The 19,765-nt window shown below is 42.5% G+C and overlaps 1 protein-coding gene across 5 annotated transcripts in view; it reads right to left on the bottom strand.

Moving 5' to 3' along the window:
• Positions 1–19,765, bottom strand: part of CAMK1D (calcium/calmodulin dependent protein kinase ID) — a 509,211-nt gene that overhangs the window by 283,200 nt on the left and 206,246 nt on the right. Inside the window, exon 1 of one of the 5 annotated variants that reach the window (XM_045060867.1) lies at positions 14,025–14,074. The exons of the other annotated variants lie outside the window; for them this stretch is intronic. Coding sequence (XP_044916802.1) covers positions 14,025–14,059 — 35 coding nt within the window. The 5' untranslated portion in view covers positions 14,060–14,074. Of the gene's footprint in view, positions 1–14,024; positions 14,075–19,765 lie in introns of those variants that run through there. 5 annotated transcript variants of the gene reach the window in all.

Raw genomic sequence — 19,765 nt, 5'->3', positions numbered from 1 at the left:
ATTCTGTGCCTCCCTCTCTCTCTGCCCCTCCCCCACTTGCACTCTGTCTCTCTCAAAAATAAACATTAAAAAAAAAAAGAAAACCGTATGTTTATGTGAATGCTTAAACTAAAAGTATCAAAATTCTACTTCTTAAAAAACTAGGCCCTTATGAATTGGTACCTGTGTCTCACCAACCAGTTCAAATTAGAGGCATATCCTTAACCTTAGTAAATTATGCATACAAATAGGGAGGCTCCTGCTAAAAATAGCCCTTCTTTTTCACTCAAAAAAAATCCCATTTTCCTCTTCCACTTGGTAAATCCCACAATGACTAGCAAATTCCCCTAATAGCTTTGAGAACCGTGACGAAACGTTCTTAAATATTCATACCACTGGCGTGATTTTTGCCCAGATCAATTCTCATTCTGACTACATCCCTGCATCTAAAACCACGGGCGCAGTTCGCGTTGTGACAATGCTCGTCACAGGGGAAGGCATCAAAATGCCAGCACAGTCACTGCGTGTCACAGCTCTGGTTCCTTGAGGTCTTTCTGTGGAGCTAAATCTTCATGCTAATTGCTTCACGGATCCCAATGCAGAAGACAAATACATTCCAAATGAATGCATGCTGCCTGCTTCCTTCAAGAACACAACTTTTTCGCCTTTACCTCTCTGACAGGGTCTCACATTTTATCTCTGCCCTTTTCCAGACGCTTGTGAAAGGTGGATGTGGAGCCTGACGACGCCAGTCATTTTTTCTTAGCTCACCAACAGGGAGCATTAAAGGAAGCCTGCTTTGGGGAGGCGGGGACAGGACAAAAGATTCAGTTCTTCTGGAATCACAAAGCCTCCTATAGCCACAGCCAAAAAACTACTAACACTGAAAGGCACAGAAAGTGTCCGTGTGGGCCGCATATGCACTTGGTGCAAGGGTATATTTCACTTGGATGATAAAGGTTGAAGGGGTTTTGGACAGCCCCCGCCCCTCCCAAAATGTGCCCCTTTGGCATGTGGATTATTTTGAGCTAAAGGCACTTGACACCTTGCAGGCTCAAGAGAAACTTCTGTCCCTCCCTTAACCACACGGTAAAATCTAAACTGGAGGCATTTCTCAGAATAAAGATTACTAACAGAGACAAATTTTATCTGAGTGACCCATCTGTATGGCAGGGCAAACAACGGATTAGCAAACATCTCCTCTTGTCGCCCAGAGAAGTGCATTCTTTTCCTCTGAGGTCCAGACCCCTGCCCCCTTGTCCTTAGCTCAGAGAGACACAGACACCTCATTTTCCCTGTCTTTGCAATTCCCAGGTGTATGTGGATTTCCTGTATGTTTGCCTATTACATTGCATTTTCTTGGTGCAAAGAATTTTTATTTTCCCTTGTTCTTTTGTCTCAGGTCAATTTGATTCTTAGTCCAGAGAGAAGGACCTTTGAGGGGACAGGAATTCTTGCTCCTCGACAAGGTAATGACTTGGAGGAAAGTGGCGCTCCCAGAGTATTGTCCACCTCTCTTTGTTAACTGTGCAGTGCTCACAGGCGGTGCATCTCGTCGTGGTCTGCAGAGGTCTCCTGTGGGACAAAGCATCTCCATGCCGAAGTGGCTCTTCAGGGTGGTCCTCGTCCTCACTCCCATCCCTTACGGTAAGGAAACCAAAACTAGAGGACACTCAAGTCCTCCTTCTCCTGTGACTGCTACAAAGATCCCATGTCCTCCTAACAGCAGACACATAGCTTTTATAGGGGCCAGTGGACAACATCATCAAATGGTGGGCAAAACCTTAACAGTGAAGCTGGGGTGGCTGCTTATGATAACCCCAGCTGGCCCACCATCACGTGGCCATTCCTACTCCCTGGGGCCCTCTGGAAAGCTCTGATTTTAAGTCCTTTTTTATGTTTATTTTAATTCTGGTTAAGGGCAGATGGATCCACAGGTAACTTGAGGGAAAGCCTTTTTTTTAATTTTTTTAAATGTTCATTTTTGAGAGAGAGACAAAGAGCGCGTGAGCACGAGTGGGGGGAAGGGCAGAGGGAGAGGGAGACATAGAATCTGAAGCAGGCTCCAGGCTCTGAGCTGTCAGCACAGAGCCCGACCTCGGTCTCAAACTCACAAACCATGAGCTCATGACTTGAGCCGAATCAGATACTCAACCGACTGAGTCACCCAAGTGCCCCAAAGGAAGTCTTTTAAGTGCCATGCCAGCCAAACTCACATATCAATATCCTTTCTAATTAGTTTTTCAAGATCCCGCATTAAAAAAGAGTCCTTATTGGTATAGTAACTACTACATTAAAAGGACTTTTGGCTATACCTATGTAAGAAAAAAAAAAAAAAGTCTATCAGGGCCCCTGGGTGGCTTAGTCGGTTAAGCGGCTGACTTCGGCTCAGGTCATGATCTCGCGGTTCATGAGTTCAAGCCCTGCATCGGGCTCTGTGCTGACACCTCAGAGCCTGGAGCCTGCTTCAGATTCTGTGTCTCCCTCTCTCTCTGCCCCATCCCTGCTCACGCTGTGTCTCTCTGTCAAAAATAAATTAAAAATATTTTTTTAATTAAAAAGTCTATCAATAACCTGATTAAAAAAAAAAATCAAAAGCTTGAGGAGTACCTGACTGGTTCAGTCAGTGGAGCATGTGACATTTGATCTCAGGGTCATGAGTTCAAGCCCCACGTTTGGTAGAGATTACTTAAAAATAAAATCTTATAAAAAAAAAAAAAGCTTGAAATACCAAAACATTGGAAATATTCAAAATATCTATCTATAATAGGGGACTGGTTAAGTAAATTAGAATCTAAAAATACAGTGGAGTACTACACAGCCATTTAAAATAATTAAGTAAATTTATGTGTGCTGATAAAGAATTATCCCCAAGATATACTGTTAGGTGAAAAAAAAAGAAGGGACAAAGTGCCCACTGTGTTCCCATTTGCATAACACAGACACAAAGACAGACATACACACAGACACACACACACACAATCTCTGGAAAGAGACAAGGAACAAGTTACACCGTTGCTTCCAGCAAGACGCCTAAGAATGAGGAGAGTTAGTTATTATCTATTTTACTATGTACATGCACTGTTTTTCCATTAAAAGTTACTTAATGGGGGCGCCTGGGCGGCTCAGTTGGTTAAGCATCTGACTTTGGCTCAGGTCATGAACTCGAGGTTGGTGAATTTGAGCCCCACGTGGGGCTCTGTGCTGAACAGCTCAGAGCCTGGAGCCTGCTTCAGATTCTGTGTCTCCCTCTCTCTCTGCCCTTCCCCTGCTTGTACTCACTCTCTCTCTCTCTCTCTCTCTCTCTCTCTCTCTCTCAAAAATAAATGAAACATTAAAAAAAATTTAAAGAGTTATTTAACGAACTAGAGAAAATTTTCGAAAGTGACGGTGAGAACAATCGATAATCGTCTATGCAAAATGACTATCCAGCTAATGAAAGCCTCTAACTAGATCCATCTAGCTACACCTACTATGAAATGTCAGTAACGACCCCATTAGACAGTGAAGTTTTAACCCTTTGTGATGTCTGTATATCTAAATAGGGAAAAACACCTGGTATGAATCGGCCTCATGTACCTGGTTCCCAATTAGCCCAGATACCTTCACCAATGAAGATATTCATAGCTTTTTCACAAGAAAAAGGGGGGGGGGTGGGTCAAGGGACTTTTCTTCATAGAGATCACTGATACATAACATCAGGGAACTCACTTGTAGGGAAGGGGAAAGCTGACATGGGCCCTGAAGGATGAGTATGTTTCAACAGGTAAAAACATGAGGGGAGAAGAAAGGAAGGCAAGAAAGGCAGGTTGACAGAACAGAAGCAGAACATAGCCCAGAGCCAGGCCCTCAACAGGGCAGATGCTAAACACGCGGGGGCATTGTGGGGCGAGAGAAATATTTTGTGTATGTGTGCAGAGCACATCGCGAAAAAACAAACTTTACGTATGTGTGTGTAAAACTACAAAACGCACCACTGATGCTCACAGCACCTAGAATAACGGCCCCCTAGGGCTATCCACACCCTGATCCCTGGGGTCTGTGAATGTTAGCTCATGTGGCAAAAGGGACTTTGCAGCTGTGATTAGATTAAGGGTCTCAAAACGGGGCTGTTGTGCTGGATAACCCTGGTGGCTCAGTGTAATGGCAAGGGTCCTTACAAGAGGCGGGCAGGAGGACAGAATCGGACGAGATGGTGTGCTGGAAACAGCGGTCAGAGAGATGTTGTCGCAGAAGGGGACGAGAGCTAAGGCATGCCAGCAACTTCTAGAAGCTTCAAAAAAAGCTAAGAATGGGTTCTCCTTAGAAGGGACGGAGTCCTGCCAACATCTTTATTTTGCCTCTAAGGCCCACTGGAGGACTTCAGACTGGAACAGGAAGACAAAACTGTGAAGTCTTAGTCCACCAAAATCTGTGGCAATTTGCTACAGCAGCAATAAGAATCCAATACAAATACAAGTCTATATTAATAGTATTCATCTCTATTTTACAGATGAGGAAACTGACCTCATCAAGGTTCAACAACTCGTCCAAATCTCAAAGACGAGGACTCAAACCCAGGTGTGAAGGCTGGATGGAGTGCTGTCACCGGACCGGTAGCTGGAGACACACTATGGACATTGCAGAGATCAGAGGGAAGAGTGTCAGTGCCGCAGGCAGTAACAAGGCATGAGGTTTTGAACAAAAGAGGGAAAGGAACAGAGCTGACTAAAATATGGTACTCTCGGTCTGATCCAACATGTCACAGGCAACTGTGTTCTTTTACATCGGTTTGAACAGAAACAGAGAAGTGTCCTCCCTGACAAAGGGATATGGCTTGGCCATGTAAGAAATCCATTTATGGCAAACATACTCATGTTTATGCTACAGATGCTTTCTACATTTGCACCTTGAAAATTACCTTCCCTTTCTTTTTACCTTAGTAAGCGGTAAGTCCATAATTGGCTGAATCTCCCTACACTAACCAATGAAATGCCCTGCACATCTTTTCATAACCGAGCCGTACTGTTTACAGATGGTTCCATAAACAAAGTGGTAAAGAGAACTTGGTCAAGATGCAAGACTAAAGCCTTATTAGATTATTTCTAAAAGCATATGCCGATAATTTTCCAATTCTATCAATAACCCTGCATGATGACATTATGCCTACTTGATAGCTGAGAAAACTTCAGTTCAAAGAGGTTAAAAATTTTACGAATGAGGTAACAAGTGATGTTCTAACCCTGGCCTGTTGCCAGAATCATGCTTTTTCATTTTTAGCCAATGCCATCTCTTCAGGTATAGTTAATTTCATAATTGAGAAAAGGTAACAAGATTGCAAAGGGTGCAGAGATTTTTTTTTGCTATATTTTGCCCCAAAAAAGAATGTCCAAATTCCCACCCACACTAAATCAACAGCAATCTGGGCTCTGATGGGAAAATTCACTGAAATTTTCTTAGCCAGACAACCCTCTGGCTAATAACTTTGGCTTCTTTCTAAGTTTCTGACAATGTTTGCCCATTTCAATCCCAAGGACTGAAGACAGAAGGTTCCCTTGCCTCCGACTTCCAGGTGCCCACACTCTCTGTTAAAGGACACTGGACGAATTTTCAGTTTGAATTTTCTGTTCGTGTTCTGAGTCTACTCTTCAGTGTTTTAAAACTGGGCCCCCTCTTTATTGCCTTTCTATGTTAAAATTCTACATGATAATTTGTATTCTTTTCAAAAGTACAAAAACACTATAGACTCAAGATTGACCCTTGTATTCCCTCACCTGCTAATTCCTCTTTCTAAACTGCCCACACATCTCATTATCCATTTCCTGATTAATAGAGTGAACTTCATCTTCAAGCACAAGTGACAAGTTCTGCCATTTCCCAAAACATGATCACATTAACACTGCCCCAGCTGAAAGAAAAGTTCATACATCCCTAGGCATTTGTGCCTTGGTACCCAGCTTTATTCACCAATCACACACAACACAAACTACCAAGCAATTTGTGGGGAGGTGCTGATGACGACGTTACTTCTGGATGAAAATGAGAATAAGTCTGCCTAGTGGCTACCCACAAAACCCAAAGGTCATCCCCGGAGATACCACTGCACACAAAACGGAGGCCAGAAGCACGAGGATACTGTCCTTTGAGCTTTTCTCAATGACTCAGCCATGGAAGTGATGGCCCATCGCAGAGACGATGGACATGAATGGAAGGTCTGCTCTACCTCTGCCAGCCCTGGCCATTCTCAGGTGATAGGAAGGGTGCCCTGAATGCTCTGATCCCTGTAGACACCATCAGCCCTGGCCCCAGGCTGCTTGGCTGCTTCCATCGAGGCAGAGAAACATGCTGTTGGCACATCACATCCATGTCTTTCCCCGTGCAAGGCAGAAGGCACCCGTTACAAACTCCAAGGCTCTGCTTCCTGGAAAGTGCACTACTGAGGGGGGTACTGCTCTGAGGTGTGTGAGATTCCCCAGGGCAGGTGATTTGAGGGGTTCCCAAAGGCTTGCTTGCCCAGAAACATCTCCCCAAATTGGCCATTGAAGAGCTGGAGACCCTTCTTTGGGTCAGGGACATATCTACAGACATCTCTGCTAAAGCCCAATGTGTCTCCTGGGAGCCACATGTGCACCTGCTCGGCATTAAGTCCTGACGACAGTGATTAAGGACCCATACTTCAGTCATTAGTTAGCTCTGGCCCTGGGAAGGTGGACCCCACCATCACAGAAACCTGAACTACAAGCTGGAGCTGACCGCTATATGCGGCACGGTCACCTTGCACTGCTTCCCGCAGGTGGTGAGGCACGGTGGCAATGTCCCCTGGCCCCGCTGCTGCTGCCTCGGCGAGCAGGTCGCACATCTGCGAGCTGGCAGGGGAGTAAACAGCACGGGAGGCCCAGTCTGCAAAGGACTAGTGAGCCCTGTGATACGCCAGGCCCTGGGGATATGGAGGCCAATGGAAGGCACATTCTGCCCCACGAAGCTCCCGCGCCAGCCAGAGGAGGCCAGACTGTAAACAAACACATGTGCCAGGTGTTGGTAAGAGCTAGAAACAAAGATAAAGTGGTGGGGGGGGGGGGGCAGGGGAGACAGAGTGTGCATTGATGGAGGAGGTGGCCGGGGTAGGCACTTTGCTGAGGACTGAGCGGCACAGGGAAGAGATCACGGACAGATCTAGAAGACTATACATGAAGGGCCCACAGCTGTGTGAAGGAGGGACGAGGCAGGATCATGAGATCCACAAAGAGAGTTAGCACCCGTGGTTCACGGCAAGGGTTCGGTGGGGTCTGGGGTACTGTTCCTGAAAGATCTCCATTCCACTGATGGTGCGACACATCTTACTTCCGTGTGAGAGCTTTAAAAAAAAGCACAAAGGCTCAAAGCGGGCACTGGCTTCACAGATGCTATCATTCTAGCTAACTTAACAATATTCTCATGCTCCCTAATAAAAAAGCAGAATTGATCATGATTTAGTCAAAGTTCCTCGAGACGGCGAGAAGGCCCTTCCTTCTAGGCTGAGTGATGTCACACAGCTGCTTAAACTCACCCTGGTTTTGCCTCAGTTTGGCCACGTGCAAGGTGGAGACGGTGCCCCACCTTCTGCTTCAGGTGGGGGCCGCTAAGGTACACGCCAGGCCCGCCCTCTGACCCCCTGTGGTCACAGGCTCACACCCCAGGGGCTTGGCCACCTGCGCTCCTGGTGTGTGTCTTCTGGACTGTGTTGGCCGCGTGGAGAATAATAACGCTACTCTGCATGGAATCGCTAATCTGCTGGATGCCTAACAACTGGTCTGTACCTTTCTGGAACGGGCACTTCATCCTCATAACGGCTAAAGCCATTTCACATGCCCGTCCACAAAGGAGGCTATGGAAATATATCCAAACCACACACGCTCACAGATAGAACACTAAAACGATTTAACTTTTTTTTTCTTTTGCCAAATACTTTGATGCTTCTGAAAAGTATGCTTAAAAATAGAAACTGGAACACCAATTGTTTTCACCATTAGATCAGATCTACCTCACCAGCAGCAGCAAAATGAACCCCTTTCTCTACTCACTGCTGCCTGCCTTTCTTCTCTAAGGAAAAAAAAAAAAATCACTATGTCTCAACCCTCATAAATGGCAGGAGCTAAAGAGATCCTCTGTCGGTCTCCAGGATGCTCCAGTCCTGGCATCTTTCCTCAGGGTAAACACTAGGGACAATTACAATGACTTTGTTTCTTTACTTGGTTTTTAAACAAATGTACCAGCCCAGGTCTCCCAAGTGTGCACGGCTACCAGCTGGCCATCCCTCTGTCTCACTCTGTGAGCTTCACGGTACTTGAACAGAAAAGATCTAAGTATAAATTTTTAAATGGAAAAGATAAGGGGTGCCTGCGTGGCTCAGTTGGTTAAGCATCTGACTTCAGCTGAGGTCATGATCTCACAGTTCATGAGTTTAAGCCCCATATCGGCTCTGTGCTGACAGTTTGGAGCTTGGAGCTTGGAGCCTGGAGCCTGGAGCCTGCTTTGAATTCTGTGTCTCCTGTCTCTCTGCCCCTCCCCCACTCATGCTCTGTCTCTGTCTCAAAAAATAAACGTTAAATGGAAAAGATGAGAATATATGTCACATCCTTGTTCCTCAGCAGAGCATTGGATACTCAGGCAAATAATATGTAGTCAGTGATATTTAGTAAATGGTAAATCCTTCGCCATGCTGTAATAACATACCTAGAAAATCTGGGTTCTCTAAAGATGCTGCTTAAATTTCTAAGTAAAAGCTACAGTAAAAATGTTGGAAACATGTTAGGAGAAAAGAATTAAAAGGTATGCATCAGTTAATGTCCATGAGCAAGACACAAAACCCAAAAATCATGTTGGAAAAGAGAAAACATGGTCAAGTCTTACAATTAAGAAATCAAGGCATAGTAAAAGTTAGCACAAGCAAAGTAAAAAGAGTAACAGGCTAGGGCCGGGGTGAAGGAATAATTGCAACCTGTAGGACAAAAACTTAACATCCCAGTGACACCAAGGGCTGTCACAGAGGCTGCCCCCCCCCCCTCTAGGGAGCACTGATCACAGAAACCATGCCCAGTTGAGATGCTCTGGTCTTGCAATTCAGTGTGGGCAAGGATACAACCACGCAGTTCACAGAATGGCCAATGAACATATTAACTGCTGCCCGACCTTACTAGTAGCCCAGGAAATGAGAAATAAAACCTCAACAGGACAGCTTCCTTCCCATCAGGCTGGAAAAAGGTCACTTTATGGGCTGCCTGTCAATTGCCAAAACATTCTTGGAAACTAACCCGGCTGTACCTGTTAACTTTCATCTTAAGAAACCTACCCTATAGAAATAAAAACATTACATAAGGATGTATGTGTAAAAATGCTTACTGCAGCACTGTAAGTAGTGGAAAATAACGAAAGTACTGTGAATGCTCAGTAATGGGGGAATAGTGCATCCATGCCATGGAATATTATACGTCTAATGAAGAATTAGAGCTACGTGTATTTACCTAAAGGGGTGCAATATCCCAATTAATCTACAGGGATGTAAATATCCCAAATGACTAAAGTAAGCTATGCTACAGTCATCCAGTGGAATACTCTAGCAGTTAAATTAAATGATGAAATCTACGTGTATTAACATAACAACAGGTGAGAAGAAGCAGGTTACTAAGAGATACTGACAGTATAGATTCCATTTAGGTCCTCTACAAGACGCACACACATATACACCGATAATCATAAGGCCCTACAACTGCTGGAACATAAAGTATGGACATATGGAGAAAAAGTCTCAGGGTGCCTGGGTGGCTCAGTTGGCTCAGTTGGTTAAGCATCCAACTTTGGTTCAGGTCATGATCTCGCAGTTTGTGAGTTCAAGCCACGCATTGGGCTCTGGGCTGACAGCTCAGAGCCTGGAGCCTGCTTCAGATTCTGTGTCTCCCTCTCTCTTTGCCCCTCCCTCGCGCACTCTCTCTCTGTCTCTCAGAAATAAATAAACCTTAAAAATGTTTTTAAAAAGTCTGAAGACACATAATGAAAATGGATAGCAGCTTCAGGAACAGGTTGACCCTGGGAAGAAAGGGAATGGGGTGTGTCTCCATAACCGGATCCTGTGCCCAAGACATTTTTGAGGGAGAAATCAGAAGCAAATAAGGCAAAATGTTTATCAACATTTGCTTAATCTGGGTGGGGGTTACCCAGTAATCTGTTCATTTATTTTTCTGTACTTTGTGGGAAATATGAGTATTTCATGATTTTTTTAAAAACTTTAACCTGAGGCAGAATAGCCATCGGTGCCTTCACAAAACTGCAGAGCTGGGGGCATGCAAGGAGGGAGGCCCTGGGGCCCAGTTTCCTTGGGACAGGCCCAGTTTATGCATGGCAACACAGCACAGTAACTCACAGACCTAATGTTCATTCGTGAGGCACATTCGCTGAACCTCAATGAGCCTGTCTCCTCCTCAGTACAATGGGGCGAAGTAAGACCACATACCTCATGGGGCTGTTGTAAGGGTTAAATGGAAAGATGGAAATTGTACACTCACTCCTTAGGGTGATCAGGAAATACTAATTATTTTGATGAGGTGATAGGGCCTACAATGAAAATGTTCACAGAACATCATAAGAATATAGAAAAAAGAACAAAACGTGCCTGGCCAAAACTGAGCACTGGACTTTTGCAAAGCAAGGGCATATGAGTACCCTTTTAGGAGCAGAAATTTTCTAGAGTAAACTTTGATCTAGTAAAGAGAAGGCCCCGTCTAGGTTCAGAGCACATGACCAACAGGGTTAGCATGCAACCACAGAAGCCTGGTGCCCCTTCCAGTGGCCTCCACATGTTGGCCAAATAGTGTCAACTTTAACTATTTAACTCCTGGCCTCGTTATTTCTTTGAGCTGATTTCATCGAGGACTTCTTGGCCATTCTCATGAGATGTACACATCATATTAGTAGGGCACAGTGACCCACTAATGATGACAGAAGAAGAGAATAAAGTCCCCGCTTTCACACGGTTAGAGAACAAAAACCAAGACCCAAGAAACATTGGACAAATAGAAACAAGTCACTGTGGAATCTAGAGCGAAATGTGGCAGCATGGACAAGAAGCTGGAGAGTGGGGAACACGGTAAAGACTAGCATCACCACACAGACCCAGGAAGGAGGAGGCCCAACCCGGGAGAACCAGAACAGGAAGAGTGTCCGTGGGAAAAATGAGCGGAAGCTGCAGCTAAGACTCATTCCACGTCTCAGTACATTCGAACGTCTTTCCCAGTAACAGAATCCCAACAGCCAGTGGTTGGCTACTCCCAAACCCATTACCCCCTCATTGCAGGCACAGAGCTAACTGCTAGCTATCACCTTTCAGGTACATGTGGCCGTGTGACTGAGCTCTGGCCAATGGAGCATACGTGGATGATGTGGGCCCTTCCCGGTTGGCCCAGAAACACCTCCCACACAAGACTCTCCATTCTTGCTCACCATATGTCCACTCAGTTCAAGGACGCAGGTCCTAGAAGAGGGTGTTGCCATAGATACACAGAGCCTGGTGCTCTCAGTCCCCATGGGAGAGGCCTACTGGCAAGGAGGGACATCTGTGCTGTATTTTTATGAGAAAAAAATAAAGGCCTATTGTGTGAAGCCAGTACATTTGGGGGCTTATTTGTTACAACAGCTAACATTATTCTCATACACCAAACTGCAAAGTTACATTTCTGAACTTCCCTGTCAGCTAGAGGTGGCCAGTGAGATTGAAGCCAAAGTCATCATGCGGGGCTTATGTAGCAACTCTTTTAAAGGAGAACTGATTTGGCTGTGAGGCATATTCCTTGGTCCCTTACTGTTTCTTTCCTTCTAGAATAAGGAGATGATGGCTAAATCTCGAGTGGTCAGCCTGTGACCTTGAGGATAGAAGTTCCTTGCTTGTGGCAATGGAATAGAAAAACAGAAAGAACCTAGGCTCCCTGTGTCTTCATAGAGCCACCGTATTAGCCCTGGATTCCCTATTTTAAAAATTCTTTTACCTGAAAATAATAAATGCATAACCTGTTCACACCATGTTAATAGGAACTCTAAATTCACTTCCTTACTAATAAAATGGCCGTAGGAACTACCCAGTTAGAGTGGAGGTTCTGTGTCACACTGAAGAGTTGGGGCAGGAAAGGCGGATCATGGTGATGATACAGAGCCATTAAAATAATGGCAATGCAGACTGAATAAGCAATGGAAAACTGTATCCAGAAAGCAGAGCATAAAAAAAGTACACAGTGGCCATATAGTAAACATAATTGGAAATTTATGGCATGAAAATCAGGCTTTAAAAAGATAAATTCATGACTAATCAGTCTATGAAGGAGTATTGCATGCCAGTATGAGATGATGACCAGGAGATGGCATGTGGTGTGGTGCATGAGACACTTCCTTCCATTCAGATGATCTCACAACCAGACAAACAACGCAACAGGGAGACGGTTCCGAGCAGTGTTGCATTCAGACAGGTCACTCATGAAAATAAAATGAGGAGAATTAAACATGACGCTTTGGGCCGAGTGATCAATCTTCAGTTGTTGAGTGGATGGATGGATGGATGGATGAAAACAACACGTATTTTTAAAAAAAAAAAAAAAGAAAACGGGCAAGGTGCTCTATTGAATTAAGAAAAGGAAACCCGATTAGGAATGGGAAACATGAAGATTTTTTTTTCCATTCTAGGAATGATTTAATTGCTCAATAATCTTCCTAGGGGGAGCACTGTCAAGTGGTCAGCTAGTGTGGCCAAAGGTCTCCACTGAGGAGTGTCTGGAATATCCTTTATTGGGAAGAGCTGGATTAGGTCCCTGTTGGAATTGAACTGAGAGAGAGTTCTCAGATTCCTGGATTATAAATCTCTGTAACCAGAGACAGAAAATCTCTCTTGCCTTTATTAGCAATCCCCTGGCCTCTGTAATGATACCCATACTCATCGTTTAACAGTTATTTGCCACATCAACCTCCCCATGGGGAAAACAGCAAAAGTCATTTTTTAGTTTGTGACAGAGCTAGCTTGGACATTATGAGAATATTATTGCTAGGAAACAAAGAAAGGGAACACAGTGTCAGGTGACAGCAATTTCAAGGTTTGATTCTCATTTATAATTACTCTGCATTCTCTAATTTATCATTTCAACATGGAAGATGAATCTTGAACGCGTGCCCCCCCCCAACCATGCTATTCTGTGCAAGACGCGTTTTATTTTGTTTTTTTCAATTCTGATAATTCCCTGTAGTCTCCCCTGCTCCATGGAGTGCACAATGACAGACACTGTAGTCATTATGTTTATCATTAGGAACTTGGTTCCAAATAATTGGACTTTGCCTGCAGACAATATGTTTAAGCAAATGTGATGCATACAGATGAGGAAGGGCCAGGGCACAGGATCCTTCTGATGTTGGTCATTTCCATACGTCCCCCGCAGCCATTATCTCATTTCAGCACAAGACAGAAAAGAGAATGAAGGCACCCTGGACAGGTTGCTGGGGGGAGCCCTGCTTTTTGCCTTAACGGGTCCCTAACACATACTACATGATGGTACATGCAGGTACCAGGAGTTTATCATCAGATTGTGATGGTCTCCCCACTAATGTCCAAACAAGAATGCTGATGTTAATGTGAACATCATGTCGCTTCCACACATTTTATTTGCCACGGGGGAAGCCTCACAGTTAGGGTCCTTTAAAGCCTGTGCTCTAATTGTCTTATCCCGGACAATTAGACTTCTGATCCCATTGGCCTCCAGACTAACACTGGAAGAGAAGTAAGGAAGCTTGGAATGGTAATGCAGAAAGGACAGAAGGGGTCCACAAAAGTAATACGCAAAAACAGTTCGTGGCAGAATGCACGTGACAACTACAGCCAATGCCATTTATAAACTAGGGATACCATTCCCTTTCTTGGAATTGCGATCAGCGTTATGTGCTTATGTATATTAAGATACATCACCCAGCTTGACAAATCATGACCAGTTGGCTAGATATCTTTTTCATGAGTATGTAAGAGAAAATCCACATTGAACTTGTTCCCCTTTCTAAAGCCTTACCTCCGTGAAGTACATGACAACAGATCTTCCGTCATCTCAGTGCAACAGAGGGGAAAACACATCTATTCTTGTCCATATTTAACCATGCTCATCCCAAAAGGTTCATGAGTACTCAGCCCTAGAGGAAAATCTATAAAATAGATATTGGTTTAAGGGCTTTCTTCATGACTTTGCACAACACTCATATTTTAAAATTGTATTTGCTAAAAGGATGTCCTTTCTCGCTCAGCAACAATGAGCAAAATTTGTAATTGACCTTTGTCCACCCCATTAAGGTATACCTAGTTCTGTGTGGTGCATCTCTACCAGACCAACAGATCCATTAAAATAAATACTCATGAACACTGGGCCTTTAGAACATGCTCTATCATCTAAATCAGATACACTAAGGCAAATATAAAGTGTGCAATCTGGAAGTCAAGGCACATAGCCAAGGTGACCCATCATCTCCGTTTGCCAAGGACAGTCCCAGTACAGTAACTACCAGTCAGTACCCACCGCCCTTCACTCAGAAAAGTATCTCGATTGGGACAAAATGTTACATGGTAATTACATGCATAATTAGCATATGTACAGGGTACTCAGTAAAGAAGCTGTGAATGGGTCACTGCGGTTGGGCAAGTTACCAATCATCTCTGAGCATCCGTTTCCTTATGCAAAAGACATGGGGATTATAACAGCTATTTTGCAAGGTTATTTTAAACATCAGATAGGTCTCCTACAGAGTGCCTGGGACCTTCATGTTCTACAGATGTAGCTCCGATGATGGTGATGAAGATGAGGACCTCATCACTCTAGCTCTCGAGAACTGTTTCCTTATCTACAGCAACTAACGGTCACATACCTCTTTACCTTGTATGAGATGCTTTCTGACACATCGTGATATGTGATTTATCAAACTTGGAGGTGGACCTAGACCTTGTGAGTCTCTTCCAGCTCTAACCACCTATGATCCTATTATTCCAAAGTACACTGGCTAGAAATGTCCTGTACCATCCACAGGGGACAGCAAGAGTCACTGCAGAGACCTCTTGTCTATACTAGAGAATCCTACAACCACTTCTCCGGCCAGTCACCTGACTTTTCTCAAATTTCCTACAGGCAGAATGGATATACTTGCTACCTGAGAATAAATGTGATGTGCTCACAAAAACACTTCATTCTGAAGATGATTTGTACATCTATCTCTACACCAGTTTTCTAGCTAGCATGGGATAGTTAAGTGTTGGATATTATTAGCATTGTCATTATTATTATATAATTTTTCATTATATATATGGACATTTGAACCAGACAACCTAGGTAGTTCCTCTACTGACTAGCTATGTGACACTGGGCAAGTTTCTTAATTTCTCTCATGAGGTATCATCATCTGTAAAATGGTAATAATACTATCTAGCTATCTAAAGGGTTGCTGCAAGGATTTAATGAGTTAATATACGTATAGTGCTCAGAACGGTGCCTAGAACTTAAAGTATTCAAGAACTGCTGTTTTATTGTCACTATTAATAGCATTATTGTAATCTCCAAGATACAGTCTTAAGTAAAAGAAAAAGAAACAAGTGCTAAACAGTATGCTAAATGGTATACCAAACAGTATGCTACAGCTTCTTTCTAAAGAGGAGGATGTAAGGCTTGTGGGACTGGTCAACATGGAGTAAATCCACAAAGCCTCTCTCTCCCACTGATTATAAGTGAAGCGTCTGTACAGAATACAAAACCCAACTTCCTGACGACTCTGAAAAGCAAACAATACCAGACAGATTGACAGAGGAAGTTGAAACTTGAAGAAATATACATGGCTAAATTTCCTGGATTAAGTTTTCCTCTTTGAATTCTTGGCTTTGATCCAAAGAGGAGTCAAATCAAAAACTGTACAGTGGGAGAAGATAACAAAACCTCTGAGAAAAATCTCCCCTTTCTGCCCAGAAAACAGGGAAAATGAGCCCTGGGAAACCAAAGCGTGTGATAGGACATCCCTGGTATTTTTTTCCTTTTTTTCCTCTGCCCCAATGTAAGGCCAGCCCCAGTCAGGGGGCAGCACTGAGGCTGGGCAATGTGAGAACCTAGGACACCAAGAGGTAACCCATCTCTCTGGCCAAAAGGACTCGAAAAAGGGGATCCTGTGGTCTGAAGAGTGAAAAGAGATGCTGATTATTTTTGTTCTCTTTCTCCTCTCGCTGCTTTGCCTTCTGGGTGTTCCCAGTCCACAGAGCTGAACAAAAGTATTTGTGGTGTGAGGATAAAACTCTGAAATATGTCCACCTGTTTGACAAGAAGAACAGGGGAAATGGGCCCCTGAGAGAGACTGTGAAGAAAATTCCAGAGAGGGGAGAGTTGGGGAAGGAAATCTTGAAAAAATGTGTATGCATCAAACAAGTTCCAGACTACTCATGAGATATGCATGTGTGAAATAGACCCCAAGAAGCAAGAAGTAAATTACAATATAAAGAACCACATAAATCCCAAACTAACTCCAGGTCAGCACATATAAACAACATAGCAAAGGCTATGAAAACTGAATGGACCTTGTTACCACCACCCATGAGAAATGAGACAGACTTGTCATCTGAACCTAACCTGGTTGGGTCTCAAAAGGAAAGGAAGAGAAGGAGAAATGAGAGGAGAGGAGAGGAAAGGGGAGGGGAGGGGATGAGAAGTTAGGAAACAAACAACAGCAACAAAACCATCATTCTCCAGCAGATTTTAATAGAAGCCAGAGTCTCACAACATAATATTCAAAATACCTAGGATACAATCTAAAATTATTCAACATGCCCCCCCCAAAAATGGACAAATACAATCAATAGATGCCAACCCCAAGATGATCCAGATATTAGAATTATTAGACAAAAGCTTTAAAGCATGTACTATACCCACGCTCTAGGAGTAAGTATGAATACTGCTGAAATTAATGGACAGACAAAAGTTTTCAGAGGAAAATTAAAAATACAGAAAAAAATGGATGGAAATTTTAGACTTGAACAATACAATAATTGAATTCTTTTGACAATTCACTAGATGCATGAAATAACAGGTTCAGGGAAGGGTCCAGAAACTTGAAAATACAGCAATCAAAATTATTGAATCATAAGGGTAGAGAAAAACAAATTGAAAAAAAAAATGATCAGAGTCATAGGGACTTGTGAAACAATACCAAAAGGTCGAATATTCTTGTTACTACAGTCCCAGAATGAGAGAAAAAAGCAATTGGTGCAGGAAAAAAAAATGTTTGAAGAAAGAATGCTAAAAATGTATTAAATATCATAAAAAGGCATAAATTTACAGATTCAGAAAGTTTATCAAACCCTAAATAAAATAAATTCAAAGAAAAGAATACACACTCAATGATCAAATTGCTGAAAACCAAAGGTAAAGAAAAAATCTTGAAAGCAGCCAAAGAAAATCAGCACATCACATATAGAGAAATCAGCAACCTCTTCAGAAATGCTGGAAGCTAATTCTCCTTTTTAGTGGGATCTTTGTCTGGTTACAGGATCAAGGTAATGGGCTTCATAGAAGGAGTCTGGAAGTATTCCTTCCATTTCTATCTTTTGGAAGAATATCTTCAACAAATGGTGTTGGTAAAATTGGACAGCAACATGCAGAAGAATGAAACTGGACCACATTCTCATACCATACACATTTGAGTTTGAATAAACTCAAATGTGAGACAGGAAACCATTAAACTCCTAGGGCAGAACACAGGCAGCAACCTCTTTGACTTCAGCAGGAGCAACTTCTTACTAGACACGTCACCGAAGGCAAGGGAAAGAAAAGCAAACATGAATTATTGGGACTTCATGAAGATGAAAAGCTTCTGCACAGTGAAACAATCAACAAAACTAAAAGGCAGCCTACAGAATGGGAGAAGATAGCTGCAAATGACACATCTGATAAAGGGTTAGTATCCAAAATCTATAAAGAACTTACCAAACTCAACACCCAAAAAACAAACCCAGTTAAGAAATGGACAGAAGACATGAATAGACACTTTTCCCAAAGAAGACATGCAGATGGCTAAGAGACACATGAAAAGATGCTCAATGTCACTCATCATCAGGGAAATGCAAACCAAAACCACAATGAGATATCACTTCACACCTGTCAGAATGGCTACAGTTAACAACACAAGAAACAACAGGTGTCAGAGAGGATGCAGAGAAAGAGGAACCCTCTTGCACTGCTGGTGGGAATGCAAACTAGTGCAGCCACCCTGGAGAACAGTATGGAGGTTCTCAAAAAACTAAAAATAGAACTACCCTATGACCCAGCAATTGCATGAGTATGTATTTACCCAAAGGAAACAAAACCACAGATTCAAAGGGGTAAATCACTCCAATGTGTATAGCAGCATTATCAACAAAAGCCAAACTACAAATGTCCAACTGATAAATGGATAAAGATGTGGTATATATACATATATATATATATATATATATATATATATATATATATACACACATACATACAATGAAATATTACTCGGCCATCAAAAAATGAAATCTTGTTATTTGCAATGACATGGATAGAGCTAAAATGTATTATGCTAAGTGAAATCAGTTAGTCAGAGAAAGACACATATTCAATTTCACTCATATGTGGAATTTAAGAAACACAATAGATAAAAATATGGGAAGGAGGGGAGAGACAAAACAAGCAAATAAACAAAAAAAACCACAAGAGACTCTAAAATGACAGAGAACAAACTGAGGGTTGATGGAGAGAGGTGGATGAGGGATGGGCTACATAAGTGATGAGTATTAAGGAGGGCATTTATGATGAGCACTGGCTGTTGCATGTGAGTGATGAATCACTGAATTCTACTTCTTAAACCAACATTGTACTATATATTAACTAAAATATAAAAAACCAAATAAATAGAATTAGCATTTAAAAAGAAATAAATGGGAGCGCCTGGGTGGCTCAGTCGGTTAAGCGGCCAACTTCGGCTCAGGTCATGATCTCGCGGTCCGTGAGTTTGAGCCCCGCGTCGGGCTCTGTGCTGACAGCTCAGAGCCTGGAGCCTGTTTCAGATTCTGTGTCTCCCTATCGCTGACCCTCCCCTGTTCATGCTCTGTCTCTCTCTGTCTCAAAAATAAATAAAACATTAAAAAAAATTTTTTTAAAGAAATAAATGATAGATGCTGGAAGACAATGGAAAATTTTTTAAAGATTTTAAAATTCCATATACAGCAAAAGTCAATTTCCAAGAAAATACCATTTAGGAATAAAGGTGAGATAAAGACATTATCAGTAAAGTTTAAAAGGGAAAAATCATCACCCGAAGATGTGGCCTAAAATAAACGCTAAACTAAGCTCTTCAAGCTGAAGGAAAGTAATATTAAAATGACACTTAGAACTTTAAGAATAAAGGGAAAGTTAAAGAAATGGTAAAGATCTGGGTAAATATGATAGATCATTTGTCTCTGCTTAAGGTCTTTATAATTAGGATGACTACTGACAGTAAAAATTGAGTTTTTAATGTATGGAGACAACTGTACTATAAAGAGGACACAGTAAAAAAAAAAAAAGTCTATTTGGTTGAAGAGCTTTTAAATTTTATTCAATTAACAAAATTTTATGTCAAAGTAGATTATGAAAAGGTATGTGTGTGGATATATATATATATACATATATATATATACACACACATATATATACATATATATATATATATATATATATATATATATATATAGTAACCTCCAGAGCAAATACACACACACTCACACACACAT

Source organism: Felis catus, chromosome B4, assembly GCF_018350175.1.
Source record: "Felis catus isolate Fca126 chromosome B4, F.catus_Fca126_mat1.0, whole genome shotgun sequence".
Classification (NCBI taxonomy): Eukaryota; Metazoa; Chordata; class Mammalia; order Carnivora; family Felidae; genus Felis; species Felis catus.
This window is presented reverse-complemented; position numbering and strand designations above follow the sequence as displayed.